The 20,374-nt window shown below is 39.6% G+C and overlaps 2 protein-coding genes across 2 annotated transcripts; one reads left to right on the top strand and one right to left on the bottom strand.

Annotated features, from left to right (window-relative positions):
• The first annotated feature begins 1,781 nt into the window (after window positions 1-1,781).
• On the top strand, window positions 1,782-7,549 carry skp1 (S-phase kinase-associated protein 1). Its single transcript, XM_008305252.1, has 6 exons — window positions 1,782-1,924; window positions 2,616-2,715; window positions 2,823-2,896; window positions 3,968-4,111; window positions 6,530-6,670; window positions 6,790-7,549. The coding sequence occupies exons 2-6, from the start codon at window positions 2,619-2,621 to the stop codon at window positions 6,823-6,825; spliced, it is 492 nt and encodes a 163-aa protein (XP_008303474.1). The 5' UTR covers window positions 1,782-1,924; window positions 2,616-2,618; the 3' UTR covers window positions 6,826-7,549.
• Window positions 7,550-7,672: 123 nt separating this feature from the next.
• Window positions 7,673-20,311, bottom strand: LOC103375065 (transcription factor 7; the record flags this gene model as incomplete). The annotated part of the gene is made up of 6 exons (XM_008305257.1): window positions 7,673-9,880; window positions 13,355-13,427; window positions 15,259-15,307; window positions 18,332-18,379; window positions 19,677-19,784; window positions 20,149-20,311. Coding segments are annotated over 6 exons (844 nt in total), but the record flags the coding sequence as incomplete, so codon positions are not given.
• Window positions 20,312-20,374: the final 63 nt, after the last annotated feature.

The following is a 20,374-nucleotide window of genomic DNA, read 5'->3' as shown; positions in this document are numbered from 1 at the left end:
TTTGCCTGTGCTGCTTTCTTTTTGATTTTAAAATGCTGAAAACTGTGCAACCAAAAATGACAATTACTCTTAGAGTTTGGGATGGGAGGACCTCTTGACATCTGATTTATAATTCTGAATTTGATCTGGTAACCTGTTCATGAAGGAATGAGTTGCACAGCTGTTCTACAACGGGGCATTTGGGGGAAGTTTGCACATAGATGACCTCATTCTTGGTCGTCAGGGACCAGAGAAGTTGTTCCAAATAAAAGAAACTCTTCTTAAAACCAATGCCAACATTTGCCAGTAATTGTATGATTGTCAGTGTTGGTGAGCTTTAACACCAAATTATTGGTATTTTGATCCCTATTATTGTCTCGGGTGTAATTATTGAAAGGCTGCTCAAGGATTTTGGACTTCACCTTTAAATAGTTGCCTGTAAGTGCTACCAGAGGAGTTGTAATTATGAGAGAAAATAATAAGATGAAAAAAGAACCTTCAGGATATAAGAGAAGTAAGAATTTTAAAGGAGTTAAAGATGTGTGTGGTGTGCTGTAAGCACAAAAGAGCAAAGTGATGGCAGAACTGGTATGACTAGCAATGAATTTAAGCCTGGACAATATTATTGGGTGTGCATTCCCTGTTTCATTTTTGTCGTCACACGTAAGTACAATTTAAGTTATTATGCATTTCTTATGTAACTATCCTCCTGTAGCGAAGGTTCTGTTCTGCTATTTTGGGTGAAAAAACATGAAAAAAAAAAAGCACTGATGCAATATTTAGAAATGGATTAAGTGGGATTTCTTTATGGAAAGCTCTCTGTAAGCACTTGAACACACCATGGAAGCAACTGGAAGGGACCTGAAATAAGGGATAAAGCGCCACACCATGGTGGTTTAAATTACTACAATAAAAATAAGTAAAGCATTAAAAACGTTGCTGAACATCGTGCGCACAGACTTTAATTTATTTTCTGGCACCATAAATGATAATGAATAACAAAAGCCCCAGTTAATAAAGTGACATAGTGTTAATAAGAGCACAGTGTCGAGGCTCACATGCTCGTGAATTAATATTTACAGATGATTACAACATATTAAATCATTCACAGCACACAAATGACTTACCAATAAAAAAGTCCCCCAGTCTAACTATCATAGTATTGTGGTACAACACGTTTTCATTTCCCTTTTATGACAACACATTGTACATTAAACTGAATGTAGTGATTAGCACCGTCTCCTCTATTCATTTTACATACAGTTCAAAATATCTGACACCTAAACCTGAGCGATGGTATTAATTTTAGTTTTAGTTACAAAATTAATTTCAGATGGACATGTGGGATTTTTCAATTTCATATGAAATATTTTTATTTATTATTATGTGTAATATTTTAATTCCACTTGCAATATTGCAATTTGATTATCACGTGTAATATTACTTCACTGTCTCGGAATCATTTCCAGTATTACTTCCTACTTTTCTATTCTTACCTATTATTTTTTATTTTATTTTATTTTTAGTAACTTTCTGATGTTCAGCTAGTCACTGGAGTCATTCCCATGTTATGTAGTATGTAGACCTTATCGTATCAATATTTTATCTTATGTTGAATTGAATTGAAAAATGGAAAAGTGACCCACAAAAATCTGCCGGGCGGATATATTAGATTAAAAAAAAGGAAAAAAGAAAAAAAAGCTCTTCATAATTTGACATTTTGTGTTTAAATAAAATAGATTGTTGTTATACAGGAAAAGCAGCTTCATGGTCTCCTCCTCTTTCCTTCTGACAAAGCGACCGTCAGCCTCCGGGCGGCAGCTCTCCACCACCAGGTTCATCCAGACTCTTCCAGCCGCCGTCGGGACCTCCGCGTCTGTAGGGCCCTGCTGTTGACTACAGAGGAAATTCACCTCTGGATCTGCGCTAAAAAAAAACATTTACGGTGGGTAACTTAACAAAGCGACTGTGGCTTTTTAAACACGTTGTTTACCCGGTAAAGGGATTTGTATATGCTGTGTACATTTATGTTTGAGTAGCCTCGATGTGGTTGCTAAGAGGCCTCACTGACATCGCAAGGCGGTAAGGTAACGTTTAGCTAACATGCTAGCATTGTGCATGGTAATGCTAGCTGCCTGGGTTAGCCTACTATTTAACCTACATTCTATGCGTCTTTTATTCGTAAAGAAACGGGCGTCTTCTAAGTGTTTATATATAAACGAGCGTCCCGTTTAGTCAGTTGACCACCAGCAAGCGAGCTAGGTGGCTAGCATTGCCGTCGTGTAGCTCATGTCATAGGTAGAGAAATGTATCGCTGCCTAGCTTGAAGCTAAAGTTACGGCTCTCTATTTAGCTGTTTTTGCTAATAACAGCGCCCATGTAGCTAACGCTAACTTATGTTTACATTCGTACAAGGTTTGTAGCAGCCTAATATTATTGTTGTGAAGTGTCTGAGAATGTTTAACTGACAGGGTGTCAGCTAGCCGTCACGTCTATATTAGCTAATGTTAGCTAATTATATGCTACCCGACGTAGCACAACAAGTTTCCGCAGTTAACATGAGGTGGTTTTATTACGCCGTGTTCAGGTATGTGGCAACCTGTTAATGTGTTTAATAATCTGTGTTCCCTTTACAGATAATGCCTACAATTAAACTACAAAGCTCCGATGGGGAAATCTTCGAGGTGGACGTTGAGATAGCCAAACAGTCTGTCACAATCAAGACCATGTTAGAAGGTAGAACTTTTAAGTCATTACAGACTTTTGCATTTCGATTTAGATTAATGCACGTTTTGTTGTAAAAACTTCAGAATGATACATGATAGTCACTGATTCTTTGACAGATTTGGGGATGGATGATGAAGGAGATGATGACCCAGTTCCCCTCCCGAATGTCAATGCAGCCATCCTCAAGAAGGTACAGAACATAAAAACACACACCAAGCCACAAATGTGCACTAAAATAGACAGGGGTTTTGTGGAAGTGGTGTGACAGCAAAGTTCACGACTACTATTTTAGATTTAATAAGGTTTGTGCGTATAGAATAGTAGATTTTGTGGCAGTAACATGATAAACTTTGGTAACAGATTCTAATGAAGATACGTGGTTTTACATCTCCATATGTCTTACTGTAATCCTTAACTGCTTCAAGTTATTGATTGCTGGGGATGTTTTTTTTTTTTGGACAATTGTGATTTGAACTGACATGCTACTTCAAGTCAGATGTATATACAGTTTTTAAATTGCAAGCTTCCGATAGTTTTATTAGTTCCAGGGTTAACAAAATATCTAAAATACATCTTACGTTTAACTAAATCAGAACAGTATGACAGTCTCGAAAGCGGGCCTACAACTGTTTAATTATATGTATTGTTCGCGCTCATATCTAAGAGTTTACTATTCATCAATCACATGCTATTTGTGTCCGTCTGCCCTTGCCGGTGACATTTTTGTTTTTGCCAGCAAATCAACTAATCACATTTGTGGGAGGAGAACGATGTGATGGTCTGTTTGTTTTTTCTCCCTTCTACAAGTTCATGCTTGCATTTCAGACCTGCAGTTAATAAAACAAGACTCTCCTGCTTATAGGAGAACCTTGAACCTATGCTGATTAATCCTAATGTACCATAATAGTTATGTAACACATTTCTTAAAAAAAAAAACAATTCTAGAAATGCACTCCAATGCCAACTAATGCAGATCTACACCAAAATGCCTTCCTTTGGCTATACTCCATCTCCCCACCACATTTCCTAAAATGTTGGCATGATAGTTTCTGTGTAATCTTGCTGATAAACAGAAAAACAAACACGCAGGCAGACAAAAAAATGGCACTAAGGACATACTAGAACATGAGGCAATAGCTGAGGTGACGGTATGTTTTTAAATATGGTGTTTAAACCCTTGTGCACAATTTTACATTCCATGCTGTTGGATGCCATGCATATTTTTGTACCTTTTGTTAAAGGTGTGTGTGTTTGCCCTCAGGTGATTCAGTGGTGCACCCATCACAAAGATGACCCTCCTCCTCCTGAAGACGACGAGAACAAGGAGAAGAGGACAGATGACATTCCTGTATGGGACCAGGAGTTCCTCAAAGTGGACCAAGGCACCTTGTTTGAACTCATTCTGGTAAATACATTTTTACAAAATGGGATATTTATCTGTTGATCAGTTTTACTTCCTTGGAGGCTGACGCTAACCTTAACCACAATTGTTATATGCCAGACCCCATCCCACACCTTCAATCAAAAACAAAAGGTTAATGTTGATATAGACAAGATTTTTCCTTAGAATGGACATGTTTTAATTTGTGAACAAATTTGTTTCCCGACAAAACACACAGACATGTGCACACTCACAGCAGGACAGTGTTTCCTAACTAGTGGTTTGAAGGTATTCAAATAAGAAAAAACCATGCCTACTTTAAAATCTCCCCCATATTGATTATTGTCTTTGATCTGTGGAAAAAAAACTGTTTAGCTGTTTTTACATCTCATATATTTATATTTTAACTACATTTTAGTTTAATGCACAAGCCTCTGAGCTGTGTGGAGATCAGGACAGCTGTATGATGAACAGTACAGCAATATTAAGAGCTTTTCTTAGTTCTGGTTTGACAGATAGACACTGCTCTGATAATGTAAAGGATATTGTTAGCTGTTAGTCCAGTGTGAAGCCACATCATTTCAGATAGCAAATGTTAATCTACATACAGTATATGTACGTTTTGTGGCTGATGGTAGCAGAATTAGTTTAGGTCGGCAAACTAAAATCGTCCATATACTTGAACTGGCTCTCTGGGGTCCTGATTCAAAGATCAAGTTGTTGACTGTGTACAGAAGCACAAGGGTCTATTTCCTCTGTTACTGTTCTTTCCTGTGTTCTTGTTTATTTCACAGAGTGGTTTCATTTGGTTAACAGAGACAAATGTTGCTAAGCAACAGCTGGAAGATTAGTGGTTTGGGCAACTGCTGTAAAAGAGGCAGGGATTTGAAAGGTTTTGCTTTTGAGGTTGACCGGCCACAACACGTGAAAGGTAACCTAAGCAGTGCTTAGGAGAGATTGGGAAATGGGTGTTGGTACATCTGTGTGCTTCCAGGATGTGAAACATAAGTCGTCCTGTCAGTAACTTAAGTTAATTAGCCCCCCTCTGGCTGTGTGAATGTGTTTACAAGCACATTCACACAGCCAGTCATTGAGGACTGGCTGTATGAAAGTTAAAGGATGCTGGAGAAATGGGGGTTTCAGAGAAGCTCAGAAAATGCTCCTGTGCCACATAAAAAAGAAAACAAGGCTTTGTCAGCAAGTGACATATGAAAGGTCAATTGGTTGATGCAGGATCTGAGTTTACAGGAACACAGTGGGAGTTGATGTTTTGTTTTCTGTGTTAAGTCTTTGAAATGTCACTCAGACATGGAGCTGAGAGTTTCAAATCAGTGTTAAGAATATTTGTTAATGTCTATGTATGCACATAGGGCACATGTGCAAAACAATCAAGTGAGTGTTTAAGCCTCAGAGCCACAAGCCATTTTTGGGCATTTTTTTGTCACATTTTACTCACCGTGGATTTATTTTTCCTTGCAATGTAAAATCCTGCATCTCTATGGAAACAACAGAACCATGGCCAGAAGTAGAGAGAAAGTAAAAGTATCCTTTGTGCAGTATAGCGAAGTTATAGTGCCATGAATCATGAAACCAAAAGTAGATTTTCTGTGATTACTTATTTTCCCAAAAAAATAGAAAATCTGACATTTTTTAAGTGCCTACAGGTGTTACTAATATTGGGGGGAAAACACCCTAAAACACCCTTGAATTTTTGTTTTGTTGTGTTTTGGGGTTCAGAAGTTTAAGGCAGTGCTCTATTAAATGCAACTCTTCATGTACGGTCAACAACTTAAGGTCTATTGTTGTCATATTTTGGACAACGTTTGTTTTGGAAAAAGATGATGCAGATGATCTCGGAATTGGAATTAAGTCTATAAATATGAAGTAGCATGTTTCAGGCTTACTGTCTCTGATCGAGTTGAGTTTAAAGTTGTACGTGTGTGTTGAATTAAATGATGGACATTGTCATTTCTTGTGACTGTTGATGCAAACAGCAGCACTGTGTTTGCTGTGTTGTTGCAGGCAACAGTCACATGACAAACAATTTGAATCTGGCCTAATATCTGCCACAGAGCTTGTGCTTGTCAGTCAAATACATGCAAGTGCACCTTCCTGGTACTTTATGATGTAACATGGATAATGCCTTTCTTTTAACTACAAAAAAATATTGTCTTTATAGCTTTCCAGAGACATAAAATTCTTGTGTGTTACTTTAACAGCTGTGTGGTGTTGTAGTGGTCTACCAGTGTTGGGGTCTAATTTCCTTACTTTGGCTGTCCCTAAAAGAACTCTGCGACACTATCACAGCTCCTTGTTTATGTTATTCAGAGTCCCTAAAATGAATGTTAATATTCCTCTGTGTTGCTAAAGGTGCCAGTCAGTCCTAGCGCTCTGTTTCTCACCGCCGCCCCCCTCCATGTCACTGTTGTTCTTTCTGTTCAGGCCGCCAACTATTTGGACATCAAAGGCCTGTTAGATGTCACCTGCAAGACAGTGGCCAACATGATCAAAGGCAAAACCCCGGAGGAGATCAGGAAGACTTTCAACATCAAAAATGATTTCACAGAGGAGGAGGAAGCCCAGGTAGTTATTCTGCCGGAAAATAAACATCTTGTTCAAGTTTTGGAGAAGTTAACACGTCACTAGGAAAAGGATGCTCGCATCCTCTTTGGAAACTCATTCGTATCTCGTCTCGTCCGCAGGTACGCAAAGAGAACCAGTGGTGTGAAGAGAAGTAAAGGGGAAGATCCTGCCAACACTACCACACTGAAAAGGATTGTCCCTGCTAACTGGTTGCACTGGCGTTTGTTCATACTTGTTAATATTTACATTTAGTATATTTAGAGCCACATGCCCCCCCCTCCCCCTCCCCCCCACTGTCCCCTAAGTTCTGTATACCAATAATAGCATGACCATTTTAACTTGCCTGTGTGGTGTCATTAATTTAAAACTAAGCTCATTTCTGTTTCCACACACACACACACACACTCCTGTTGTGTATTGACATAAAAATAAATAGTCCTGGTTTCATGGCTTTGTACCCTTAAAGATTTGAAGACAGTCCTTTCAGATTTTCCCAGTTATTAATCGCTCTAGTTGTTTTTTTTTTTTTTTTTTTACTGGACATGTTTGTTTTCTCCTAGGTTAATTGAATAAATAAAATGGCTTTTTTGACAATGGAAATGCAAGGGTGAATATCTTATTTTTGCTTTGTAAATGTATCCGTTTTGTGAAACCATGTTAAGAGGAGCGATTTATAGGAAAAGTGAAGTTTGAGGTAGACTTTTTTTTTTTGCATAATGTTCCTTGGACTCGAAGTACTTGTGTGTTGTCACACAGCATTGGTTAACTCATTCCTAATTCATGTTGTATTGAATAGGAAGCTTTTCTCAGATGAGCTCTGATGCTGATTTTTGGGATGATCAAACATACTGAAGGATTGAATAAAACCTATTAAATGGATGCTGTCTGTTATTTTTGTGCTGACGCTTCCAGCTGCTGTGGAGCGTTTTTTTTTTTTTTTCCTGCCAATTTGCTCATTTTTGACATCTTGTGCTAATTTTACAGCTCCAGTAGACGAGGACGAGATATTCAAAACACTTTATTACATCAAACAAAAACACAAGTAATACATCAGAGGCGTTCGAGGCGTTAAAAAATACAAAAAGACATGTTTGAGGTGTTTCCGCTACTGACCTGAACATCCTCAAATGAAAAGAAGCTATTTCTAGCACAAGAGCTCTCTCTGCTGGAGGAAAACAGATTTGCTGTACAAAAAGCTCAACCTACAGTTTGTCCACAGAGTTGTAAGCAGAGTTTAAAGCTGCGAGCAGAACAGTAAATTAAAGCCTTTATTCTTTTTTTTTATTTACTCGAAATGTCTGTTACATTAAAGTTGGAACATGCACCGATTGAGAACACAAGATATAGTTTGAACGCTGCTGCAGTAACACTTGACATAAAAGTAAAATTCTGCACAATAGGACAAACACAAAATGTATTGCTTTTAAGAAATGGTAGAAACTAAAACAAGCTTTTTTTTGAAGTCATTTAACTTTTTTTTTCTTACATAAAAACATATAAAAGTTTAATTATTATATAAAACTTTACAACACAATGCAATATAATAGTACCCATTTGGTCTCAGATTAGTTTGTGGAGCGGAAAAAAAAAAGTTCAGTCAAAGGAAAACAGCCAAGAGACTTTTTTTCTTTCAAAAAAAAAAATAAAAAAAATCGCTCTTCTCTGAGGGTTTCCCCACCAGCAAAACATCTGACCTAAAGAAAATATCAAAAAATAGGAGAAAACACAACAAAAAACGGTTGATGAAGCCAGAGATGAAGAGCCTGAAAGTGCCTAAAAGAAGTAACTTGAAGTTTGCTGTAAAAAAAAAAAAAAATCCTTTTTTTTGTTTGTTTTGTCAAAGAAGCTGCACATGTAAGAATAAATGTTTGAAAACTGAATGGAAGTGAAGTCAGACTGTTTACCAGCTAAAAAAATAAAAAAATTGAATAGTCTCTCTTGGAATCTGAGGTTCTGCTGGTCAGGCCGGGCGGTTGTTGGTCTCTGCTCCCCTTTGATGGTTTCTAATGTACGTGACAATGGACAGTGATATGTAACAGAGGAAGAGACTGTAGCATCTCTTCCTGTTTATATGGACCCTTAAATTTGGCAGAAACGTGTACACAGCTCTCAAAATGTATGTCGTTTTTTTGGATGCTGAACTGATTTTTCATTAAGAGCTTATTTGCAAAGCAGTTGATTGTCATGGAGGTCGAAACACAGGGCTACCTGTTAAAAAAAAAAAAAAAGAGAGAAAAAGGAGCACCAAATTGCTACTGAGTTATCTGTAAAACTACTCTCATAGGCAGACCTATCCACAAGGCGCGTTGGCTCAGTTTAACTGCAGCAGATGGAGCCAAAGAACCACAGATTTTCTTCTTCTTCTTCTTCTTCTTAGGCTCCGTGTTAATTTTGCCTCTGTACTAGTCGGACTGTGTGGTCTGGAGGGTTTTCAGTCACCAGTTTAGGGGCTGGATCCTTCAGATTTGCTTTAAAATGAGACAAAACTGAGCCAAAAACATGTGTGACAGAGTGGTAAACAGTGTGCCAAGCTATTATAACTAACCACCTATCTAGGAAATGAGCATTTCCAGACTTGAGACACGAGTTGACGAGGACTGTTGATGATGTATCCGGTGCAGAAGTGCAGACTTTGTAGAATCCAGCCTCTGAACTGAGACACTACAGACAGTAAAATATCAAACCAAAGAACCACGGGGTGCTGTTACGAGTGAGAATGCAGCCGGGTGATGATCTTCATGGCTCTGAGAGGAGGCGGAGGTGAGCTGGGGTGGGGGTGTGTGGGGGTCGGTGACGTGAACGCACCATCACTGAGTCTCTGATAGCACTTTGAGAGAGAGTCCTGCAGCCTTGGCGGCCGACAGCGCCGTGGAGCTGCCGTGCGACTGCCTGCTGGACAGTTCCAGGTTGGCGAGTTTGGCGGCGGGCTGACGGAGGTCGCCGCGCTTGTTGCTGGCGGACTGCTCCGGGGGTAAGCGTGTCGTGTGTGAGCGCGGTGTGTGTGGAGACAGGGGGAGGCGTGTCGGGGGGGAGGTGGGCGGCGGGGAGCAGCCCGGGGAGGGAGGCCGCTGGTAGAGGCGGTGGTGGTGGTGGTGGTGGTGGTGATGGGCGGGGGAAGGGGACGGGGGAGAGTCTATAGCACTTAAATCTGAAGAAGTTGGGCTGGGGCAGCCTCCTCCTTGAAGGTAGCGAATGCACTTCTTTTTCCTCCTAGGAACAGTCAGAGAGAGTTATCTGTGAATAAAGTGTGGATGGTAAACGTCAGCAGGCTCCAGTGAAGATGCAGCATTCACACTGAGGTACATGAACAGAGACACAAATGATCACAATGGACAACAGATGAGTATTAGTGTGGCTCTACGTGCAGCTGTGTATGAATGAGGTCATCTTCAAAACAACACAAGTCCATTCATCCAGCTGTGTGCTCGTGAACCCAGTTTGTTTTTGAAAAATCATGACAATACGGTTGATTATTCCATCTCAAATCATCACTCGACCGGCTCTGATTCGCTTGAAACTTCTTCTTATCATAAACACTGGATATTTAAAATGGTATCTGATATTTTTGGTAATTATATATAAAATACTTTTTATGCACATTTTGTTGCACATTGAAAAGCTATGTTTAAACAATAAACTCCTATTAAACACCTGAAATTTTCACTGTTAATTCTTATTATGCCATCTGCAGTATTGGACAAGTAGATCACATTGTGTTTGATTATGGTTGAGTTGAAATATGAAAAATAAATAAATAAAATGAAGCTGATATGGAAAGTCCCATGTTTGAGCCCACATTAACAGGAAAATTGATAATGCTTAAGTCAACTAGTGATATTTTCTGAATTATATGTAGGTCCACGTCACAATAATACAAAACACCACATAAAATAGGTTTTAGTATTGATGCTTGATCAAAAAAAACAAAAACAAACAAAAAAACCCCCGGAAAGTTTCATAAACCACAAAATCTAAAATATTGGCAGATATTGAAAGTACCTGAAAAAAAAAAAAAAATACATATACATATATATACATATATATATATATATATATGGGCACATTTTTCATTGGTCATTTTAATCTGAGGCACAAAGAGCCTCAAATTTGAAAGAATGAAAGTGGGGTCAATCTGCAGTTTTTAAAAACAATATTTCTCAGAAAAAAAATTTATATATCAAGCTTAAATTTCACAAATACCTCTATAATTACATATTTATTGCTTTTAAATTTTCAAGCAAATCAGAGACGGTTGAGCAGCAAATGCTCTAAAAATCTAATGATTTGAGATGGAACAATCCTGCTCTTGTGCCAAATTAGTTTTTTTTTTGGACATGGTGTTAACCAGAGGTAACAACATGTGATTGCTTTAAAGAAACACTGTTTTACAATTTGTAAAGACTGACTGAAAATGTTAGCCAGCTGTTTAACCCTCTCACAGTCGTCATGTAATGCTAAGCTAAATGTCTCTCTGCTAAAAGAATTTGATCAATTCTGTCATTTAATTTCTAATATGTTGAATTCTTTCACTTATAGATGGGGGTTTGTATTTGTGTTCATGCAAATGTCCTTACGTATTGATCAGTTATTATTAGAGAGCAGGGAATACCACTCAACTCATTAATATACTCTGTCTTTTTGAACTTGATACTATCAGTGCTATTTAATGACTTCCTCGATGTAAACAGCCTCATAGAGTTGAGAGTAAACACAAGAACCGCAAAAGCAGTATTTACTGCACAACAATTATATTGTACCGTCTAGTGTTTCAGTTTTCACTCCATTTCCACTAGTCTTCCTTTCCAACCCAAACATACTGCATGTGTCTAATGGGCCAACAGCAGCAACCTGCTGTGCTTTGTGAGGTGTTATACTTAAAAGCGGACTTATGTACCGCTGAGCGCAGCATCAAAGCAGTTAACAGGATCCCATGATCATTACCAGAATATGATATGAGTCACCAGGTTTAACCGCAAGGAAAGGCGCTAGGCCATATTTAGAGAGAGAGGGAGGGAGGAAGAGTGCAATAGAAAGTGATTTCTAAATGTCAGAGTTCACCATCAAACGGCGCCTGCTACCACATCGCATGAATAGAGAAAGTTGAAAGCAGATGGGCATGAGAACGCCGTCAAAATGCAAAGCTGCAGGGAGTTTGTGTGTGTGTGTGTCGAGCTGTGGTGATAAGGATTTGCTCTAACCGCATTCAGCCCCCTTTGTTCTCTCAAACCGAAACACACACAAACACACTCAGATTTCCATGACGTGATGGTGGGGAAGACGACGGGGTTTGCTACAGTGCTGCGGTGCTACAAGCTTCTTCTGCAGAACCACACAGATTCCTGAGTCCTGCAGCGTCTGCCGTCTACTGTAAATCCCTCTGTGACTAAAACGGAGCAGTCGGAGGTGGCGGCGAGGCCCCGCTTCTCATGATTTACGCTGCACTGGTACCGTTTTTCTGCTTTACTACAAAGAAAGGAAACTGAGACTGCTGTGGCAATTTTGAAGAAAACGAGTCAAGAAAAAAAAAGCACTTGGATCAGTGCTGCAGCTGCAAATGAGCCGTAGATAAATAAAACTCAGTCTTGCCAGGGGATCTGATTATTAAAGCAAGTTTCCTGTTTTAACTCGGAGCATTTGAGAATATCACCTGGCGCAGACTAATCCTGTGCTCACAGTGGGAGAACTGGGAAATTCCCTGCTTCGTTTAAGAAACATGGCTGCTAACATGATCTAATGACATTAATCTGGCAACCTTTAGCTACGAAATTAGACTAAAGCTTCGCCTCAAAAGTAGAAATATTATGTAAAAGCTTGTTCTTTTGCAAAACGGGTGCTAAAAAGTGATAGAAATGTGTGATGAGTATGTGAAAATACTATTGGACAGCTGCACAAACTCTGCTGCATCTAACAAAGTAAGAGGAGTATAATTCAGAGAAACATGGGTGTAGGTATGTCTACCAGCTAACTGCTCTTTTTTTTATTGAGTGGTAATTCCCCGTTAACAATATCAACTTAACAGGATGTAATTGTGCGTCACAGTAAAACAGCAGCACTGAACCTAAACTACCTTTTGATCTGAAAGCCGAGACGTCATCGCTGAAAAAAGGAACGATGGAGCAGGAGCACGGGAGGTTTTGGTAATAAGTAAATTAGTTCATAATTAAATGCATCCCGTTTATAATTTACTGGCTTAAAGGAGTGAATTGGAAGACTGTATGGCAGGTGTAGGTTTTGTTTTTCATCATTTCTTTCATTTAGGAAAATGTGTCTCTGTTGGAATTGATTGTACCTGATGAGACATCTTTAATCTGCATCACTAATTTCCATGTTTTCCCCTTAAAGTTGTTTTCTGTCGCTATTTAACCACGTCTTTATGGCTTCGACTTGCAGAGCAGCAGGTTAGTGACAGACAGCATGCAGAGCTCATACATTTTTTAGAGGCGGAGCTTGTCCAGAGGCAGGTGGGCGGAGCTTAGTAACTTTATTAAATAGTCAAACAAAAAGGTGATCCGATTCAGATTTGAACAACTACCTCCAGGGCAGCTCAGCCTCTGAGAAATGACTGAGTGCATCAGACAGATGCACTCGGTGAGCAGATGGTTAAATGTGGAAGGAGAGATGGGGGGGGGTTTGTTGGACAGCAGCAGGGCGGCGCTGTGGAGTGGGTGGATGTTCGGTACACACCTGCAAGGACCGCACCAGTCCGTTTGTTGGTTGAGGCCGAAGCGAGCCCGGCATTTCTTAGGAGAGCCCGGGTCTGAGCACAACGCACAGCATGCACAAAACAGGAGGGAGGAGAAGCAGAAAAAAAACAAAGAGAGGAGCAGAGGAAACAGGTTAGAGGGTGAGGACTCAGGCAGAGAGACACGAGGACAGCAGAGGAGAGAAACAAGAGCTCATCAGAGGGCAGGAAGAAAAGCACCAAAACTGTTAGTAGATGGTTACGGCACAATGCGACAACCAGCAGGATAACCACCAAACACACACACAGCAACAAGTCCAGACATACAGAGGGAGACGGAGAGAGAAGGCAGCCGTGCTGTGACACTCTGTTAAAGGTCATGAACTGCTTTAAGTCAAGATGTCAACTCTCATGAAATCCAGAAAAATACTTCTCTGCTTGAGGCTGATGTTTTGTGATTGATTCCTATTCTGTAGTGCTTTTAAATCAGCTGCACAGTCATTTGTAAATATTCAAACCATTAGTGGCTCTTTCTTCCTCTGCTCGTCTACCAGATGAATCCAAATATCCACATCCCTCTTTATAATGTGCATAATGTAGCTTCAGAGCTATTCTACATTTTTAAGCCCTTTTCAGACATGGGATACGTAACAGTGCTGGCTTCAATAGTCTGTGTCATTCAGCTATAGGTCACTTTTAAATGAATGTTCCTCATGGCCTAATTCAGGCATGTCTCAACAATAACAGCTCACATGCAAGATTTGTCATATATCACGGTTGACACGGTTCAAGTGATGTATAATATAATAATATAGCACAGTGTGACTTGCTGTTAGATGCTGATTGATCCCATCTCAGGGATAATTTCTAACTATTTTTACATATTATGTTAATTAATTTATTTATTGGTGTTGTTCCAGGTGCATATATATGCAATACTCTCTCACTTTACAGATGCGTCTCATGGATCCTGCTGCTGTTTGATGCTGCAGGTATTTAATGAACTCTAACCTAAGCAGCTGGAAGCAACAAACAAAACTCCTGGTAACATTCTGTCAAAAAGCCAGATTCCATTTATTATTGGTGAGTCTAATTAATCTGTTTTGTTTTCATCACAGTAATATTAAGGGTATTTCAATTAGTAACGTGAAACTGTAAGGCAAAGTGGATGATAAAGGTGTTTTGTTATTTAAAAACTTTTGTTCTTTTTTGATACTTTTCGACCGATATTGGGGCTGAAATGTGGAAAAAGTTTCCACCAAATCGCTTCGGCTTGTGCATGCCCATCTGTTAAGGTGACTACATGCAGCTCAGGATTGTGCCGTGTTGCAAAAAAATGCAGAATTGTGACTAACGTAGTGAGATTGCTGCCGTGACTTTAATGGAAAAGTGAGCAGGGTTTTCTGAAAGGGGCTTTTTTTTTGTCATACTTTTGATGCTGCCTGCTAATGCTAAATACAGTCATTGCTGCAGTGTTGGCACGCAAAGTCACATATAATAAGTGATCTATTGGGGATTTCCTCTACAAGTTGGGACACTTGAATTGCTTCAATATGGCACAGGAGAAGGGAAAATAGCCAGTGACCTGCTTTTTATTTTTGCTTCTCTGTCTGCCATGATGTCTGACATTTCAAACTTGGAACAACTAAGATCAGCACAATTTTTTTGCACACTGGGATTAAAATGTTCATAATTCAGGTTACATGGAAAGCAGAGTGGGTGGGTGGTTTGACGTTAGAGACACATCCTGCCTCAAAGGCACCAAGACGCTACAGAGCGCCAACGCAAGTTCAAGCTCGACTGAATTCTTTGAAATGCAGGAGAGTTGACGCTGGTCATTTTGTTTTCTTACGCTGAATTGTGGCACCTGTCAGACAAGAACGAGGGAAGATATTTATATGTTTACCTGTGTTGGAGTCCTGCTGCTTCTCCCTTTTTCTTCTCTTCTTCTTGCCCTGTGGGAGAAAACAAACAAACAAATCCCCCGATTGAAATGAGTCTGGCTCAGCTGTTAAAATAACTACACTGCTAGAAATTCACCACCAGCTTGAAAAGATTTGCAGACTTTTTCACTGATATATCCAGATAATCCGGTTGGTCTCAAGCAGCATAATATACTCAGATTAATTACATGCCATCATTTGTAAAGTTAATGTGACATTGCGGGTGCAGCTGTTGTGTTTGTTTGGCACAACTGTATTCTTTATCAACAGACATCTATGAAATCTGAGCTTTCATATGTAACACATAAATTCATTTTAAATTAAAGTGTGAAAAGTCAAAAAGCAACCACCAGCAACCAAGTCAAGCAACCGTATTTAATGCTTTAAAAAAAAAAAAAGCAAGAAAAAAAAGCAAGAAAGTGAAAGAAGAAAGTACATTGCATTACTAGAGTCGCTAAACTATTCATGCAGAACCTCATGTGTGTCCTCCCCAAACAATAACTGCTGCAAAACTTGTGTTCACCGCAGGTCTAAAAGTCGTGTTTTCTTTTTTTTTTTTTTTCGCTCGTATCTCTCTGTCTTTGGGCTGGTTGTAATGTGCGACTGTTGAGGTAAACATCAGAGTTGTTCACGCAGATCCGGTGATGGTGAAGTAAGGCCTCATATTTGGGTGAGATGAAGGATGTGGGGAGAAAAATCTATCGCCTACGCTTCGATGTCTGCCCTCCTCGGCTCGCTGTCAGCACTGTCTATGTGGTTTTACAACAACTCCTCTTGCAACTGCACCTCTCTGAAGCTCTTTCATATGCGGGCGTATGTGTCTGTGTGTGTTGTCGTTTGTATGGAGGTCTTTTTTAGTGACTTGGAGGAGAAACCCTCCACAGGTGCGGGGGCGAGTTGTGGAACTTCTCTTCCTGTTTTGTTAGCGGGTCCAGTGGAGGAGAGCGAGAAGGGGTGATGGGGTTTCTTGTAATGCTACAGACAATGTTTCAAGCCCGGCCCTTGCAGCTGTCAATGCACATAAATGGCGTTACACAAGTTGTTCTTTACGTTACATCTTCCGGTTTCTTTACGCTCGTGCAGTTCAGGTGATGGACTTTTGCGGCTGCTGCTGAACTATTGCAGTTTGTGGTCGTTTTAAGGGCATTTAAGCATAAATCATTGGGTTAATTATCAGAATATGGTTACATTTGGTGACATACATCGTAGAGGTATACCAGCAGAGTTAAACACTCTAAAACTGAACACTACACCTGTCAGTAAGAGTCATGACAGGGCTCAGAGTCATGACACTCGTCCATACGAACCAATCAAACAGCATTATCAGTGTCATGACTTCCTGAGCTGCTTAGTGAAGCTCCATGCACACAGGAATAGCTCCTAAACCTATGATTACAATTTACTAGAGCTCAGGTTTATAACATATTCACAACATCATGAGAGTGATTTTGAAAAGTGAGCTTAAAAGTAAAGCTCTTTGGGAAGAGTTGGGACATTTCTGGCCCTTAACTCGCATCGTCTCGTCGTGTTCTGTCAACTACAGCGTTAAGAACGGGGTGAAAAATTGCACTGAATTGATATTGTTAGGAACATGTTATAACCCACAGTCTGAATAAAGTGTCACCATAACTCATTTGCCATGCCTGCCTGTCTACAGAGTTCAGCTCAGTCACACAAACAGAAGCGAGACAGTGCAGCAGAGGAAAGCGTAAACAGGTTATCGCTCTAACATGAGTCTAACGAGACTGAACAGCAGCCTGATCAGGATTCTTTTACCACATTAATGCAGGATCTTCTGGGCAGCATGAAACGGTCGAGTTTCAGTACCTCCACACCAAATGCGATAGTTGTCTTGATAAACAACTACAAAAATAAAGGTGCCGTATTTTAACCCTCTGAACCCCAAAACCTGCTGGTGGCTTTGAAAGGCATAATGTCTTGAAATAAAAAAATTTTAAAAAGAGAAAAAAATCACAAATATTTAACCTTTTATTGAGCCACAAACTGTACAAACAGAAATAATTGCTGGATTTTATAACGTTGGATGGCTCTTGACTATTCATCTGTGATGTGTTGTTCTGTCAGGAAGCCTCGAATCATAACATTTCATTAAAAACACTTTATATTAAAGTAATTAAAAGAAAAAAGAAAGTTATGTCAACTCAAACCAGATTGTGTTTAAAAGTACGAACTCGGCGCAACTGGAGAGCTATTTGTGACTCAGCGGTAACTAACGGTTACATGAGAAAAATTCAGGGTATTTTGACTAAAGTAGGCGGAACTGCAGGATGTGTTCATGGAAACAAAACAGGAACATATCGTTAGTATGCAGAGTCATTGTTTTTTTTTTTTTTTTTTCCAGTTTTGGTAGAACCTGTGTGCACTTGTAAAAATGTTGCACATGTTGATTCCAGGTTTTCCCAAATTGTTGTAACTGAATAATCAAAAGGAAATCCATTTTTGCATTTTCATGATTTATAACCTTACTACATTGCGACACTGCACAAAAGACATTTTTGCGCTCGCTCTCCTTCTATCCACGGCTGTGCTGTTTTCTTCGAGGTGCAAAACTTTATATTGCAGTGAAAAATGAGCCTACAGTGAGTTAAAATGTGACAGGAGCGACAAAGAAACTGCTTGGTGTTCAGAGGGTTAAAGGGTGCCCAATAAACAGATCAATAGATAAACTAAGGCAGCGAGGCCAGCCATGCGGCCCTGCTCTCTGTTAGTTGAGCAAAATGGGCTGATTTATACCTCTGTGTGACTTCATGGGTTATTAGACTAGCAGTTATAACTGTGGCAAAGTGCAAGACTTAGGAAAATGTAAAAAAAAAAAGAAAAAGCTAATCTGATCTGCGACTGCTGTGGCGTACGTGTTGTTTGTGAGGCTGAATGTGCTGATGTGACTCACTAAGATTTTTGTAAGGTGCATGCAAACTTTGCACAGGAATACCCACAACCCCCTTTCATGCAGCTCTTCACAGACTCATTTTTTCCACCACAGAGGTATAAATCCACCGTAAGACGTGTCCCTACCCAATCAGCTTTACTCTTTTCCCCTGCGACCCCGCTAAGGCCCGCCTCCTGCAAGAGTTCAACAGCAAACTGAGAAGTCAGAGGCACACAGCAGCCCAGATCCAGCACATCCCCCCAAACATTGGACTAAAACGCATGCACCACACAGGTTTATCTGTCCTAACACTGCAGAACATTTGACCGTCAGGGACCCAGTAATTATGTCGCTTGTTGACACAGTAGCCAGTAAGTCAGTATTTCTTCAGCTCTGATGTGTAAAAAAAAAAAAAAAAAAAAAAAGGTCAAACCCTTTTTCACCCAGTTTTGATTTAACGAACTGACCCTGCTCTGATTTTCACCTTGAATTTATTCATAGGGAATCATACCGGGGAGCAAAGAAGTTCTGTGGCTGGAACTGTTTTTGGTTTTTAGTTCATCAACTGTTCTGTAATTCTTACAAATGTTTGCATTTTATAATGTGCAGCGTTCTGCTTACAGGAACTGTCTAAAGTCTAATTCTTAATCTGATGACACATGTTGCTACTAATGTGAGAAATACTGTATGATTTAATAACTTATCAAAGTAGAAATCGCTCTTCTTTATTTCCCATTTCTATTTTGAAGTTATATTTGTTTTAATGTATTGTAAAATTACCAAAAAATATTTGGAAAATCAGGAGTATAAGAATCTAAGTAGAAATTAAATAAAAAAAAAATCAATTTGCAACACAAGTACTGTAGTTTATTGTATGCATTAAATTATTTTAAAGGGACATTTCCTTTTGTTTTTTAAGAGCATTTGTGGAGCTGTGTTCAACATGTTTACTGTAAACTGCAGTGATAAATGGAAAATGATATTCTTTACGTGTACTACATGTAAGTTTAGGTGATGTTTATTATTTAATGGTTTTACACTGATGAATGACAATAAACACATGCAAACACACGTTCTGCAAGGAGCTATTGTAAGATAATGTAGTAAAACATAACTAACAACACTAAATCATTTCTATAAAAAAGTTAAACTATTCTACTCTATATTTATATTTCTCGTTGCTACAAGCTCAATGTAAACACAGTAAACAAATAACTTCTTTACTGCTGAGATCTACAGATAGTTCCCACCACAGCCCAGACTTCAAACTTGTGACCTTTTCCCAATTTTGCGTAACAAAGTACAAAATATTTTACATTTTCCTGGTTATATATATATGTATGTATATATACATATATATATGCTGTCAATCAGCTCAGGCAAACTATCTATCAACATTTTGAACCCGCTCAGGAGTTTCATGACAAACGGGTGACAGTCAGTGTGGAGGAGGACGAGGAAGGAGGAGGAATATGAGGAGAATGTGCTTACGTAGTTGTCTCTAGCGGACCAGGTCGGGTAGAGCTGCATGTGCAGTTGTCTTTCCTTTCTGGCCAACTCGTAGTACTTGGCCTGCTCCTCCCGGGTCAGTGCATGCCACTAGACACAACAGACAAACTGTTAGTATTTCCATTTGCTCAGCAATGAACAAAACAAAATGGCTGCTAGTAAAATACATATTAGTGCACTGTATTTGTGCAAGACTGAGTGGAAATTACACAAAATGCATGAATAATCATTTAAAATCTCACAAGTGATTCAAAAGTCACTTATAAGATGTGTGTTGTTAGATAAAAGAAAAACAGGCCCGGTGTTTTATCATCTCAGGAGCAGCAGCGTGTGAGGGCACCAGAGTTCACGTTACTACCATCCTCTCATGTTCCTCATGTGTGAAATTACAGACTGACCTGGAAACAGGATTAGTCTGCATTTCATTGTGCGTTTCGTTGTGTGCATCCCTCACCCTTCGCCCCAGAATCTGATTGATGGCGGCGCTCTCCTTTAACGTGCACTCGGCGATGACCTTCGCCCTCATCTCCTTCATGTAGAGCATGAAGGCGTTCAGGGGTTTCTTGATGACCGGCTTCTTGGGCTCCTTCTCCCGCTTTGCCTCCACCTGCGGCTTCCTGGAGGAGACGGAGGAAGAGGAAGAGGAAGAGGAAGGGGGTGAAAAAAAATATTTTTTTTGT

This window comes from Stegastes partitus, unplaced genomic scaffold, assembly GCF_000690725.1.
Source record: "Stegastes partitus isolate 25-593 unplaced genomic scaffold, Stegastes_partitus-1.0.2 Scaffold2455, whole genome shotgun sequence".
Lineage (NCBI taxonomy): Eukaryota > Metazoa > Chordata > Actinopteri > Pomacentridae > Stegastes > Stegastes partitus.
Note: the sequence above shows the minus strand (reverse complement) of the source record. Positions and strands in the feature narration are given on the sequence as shown.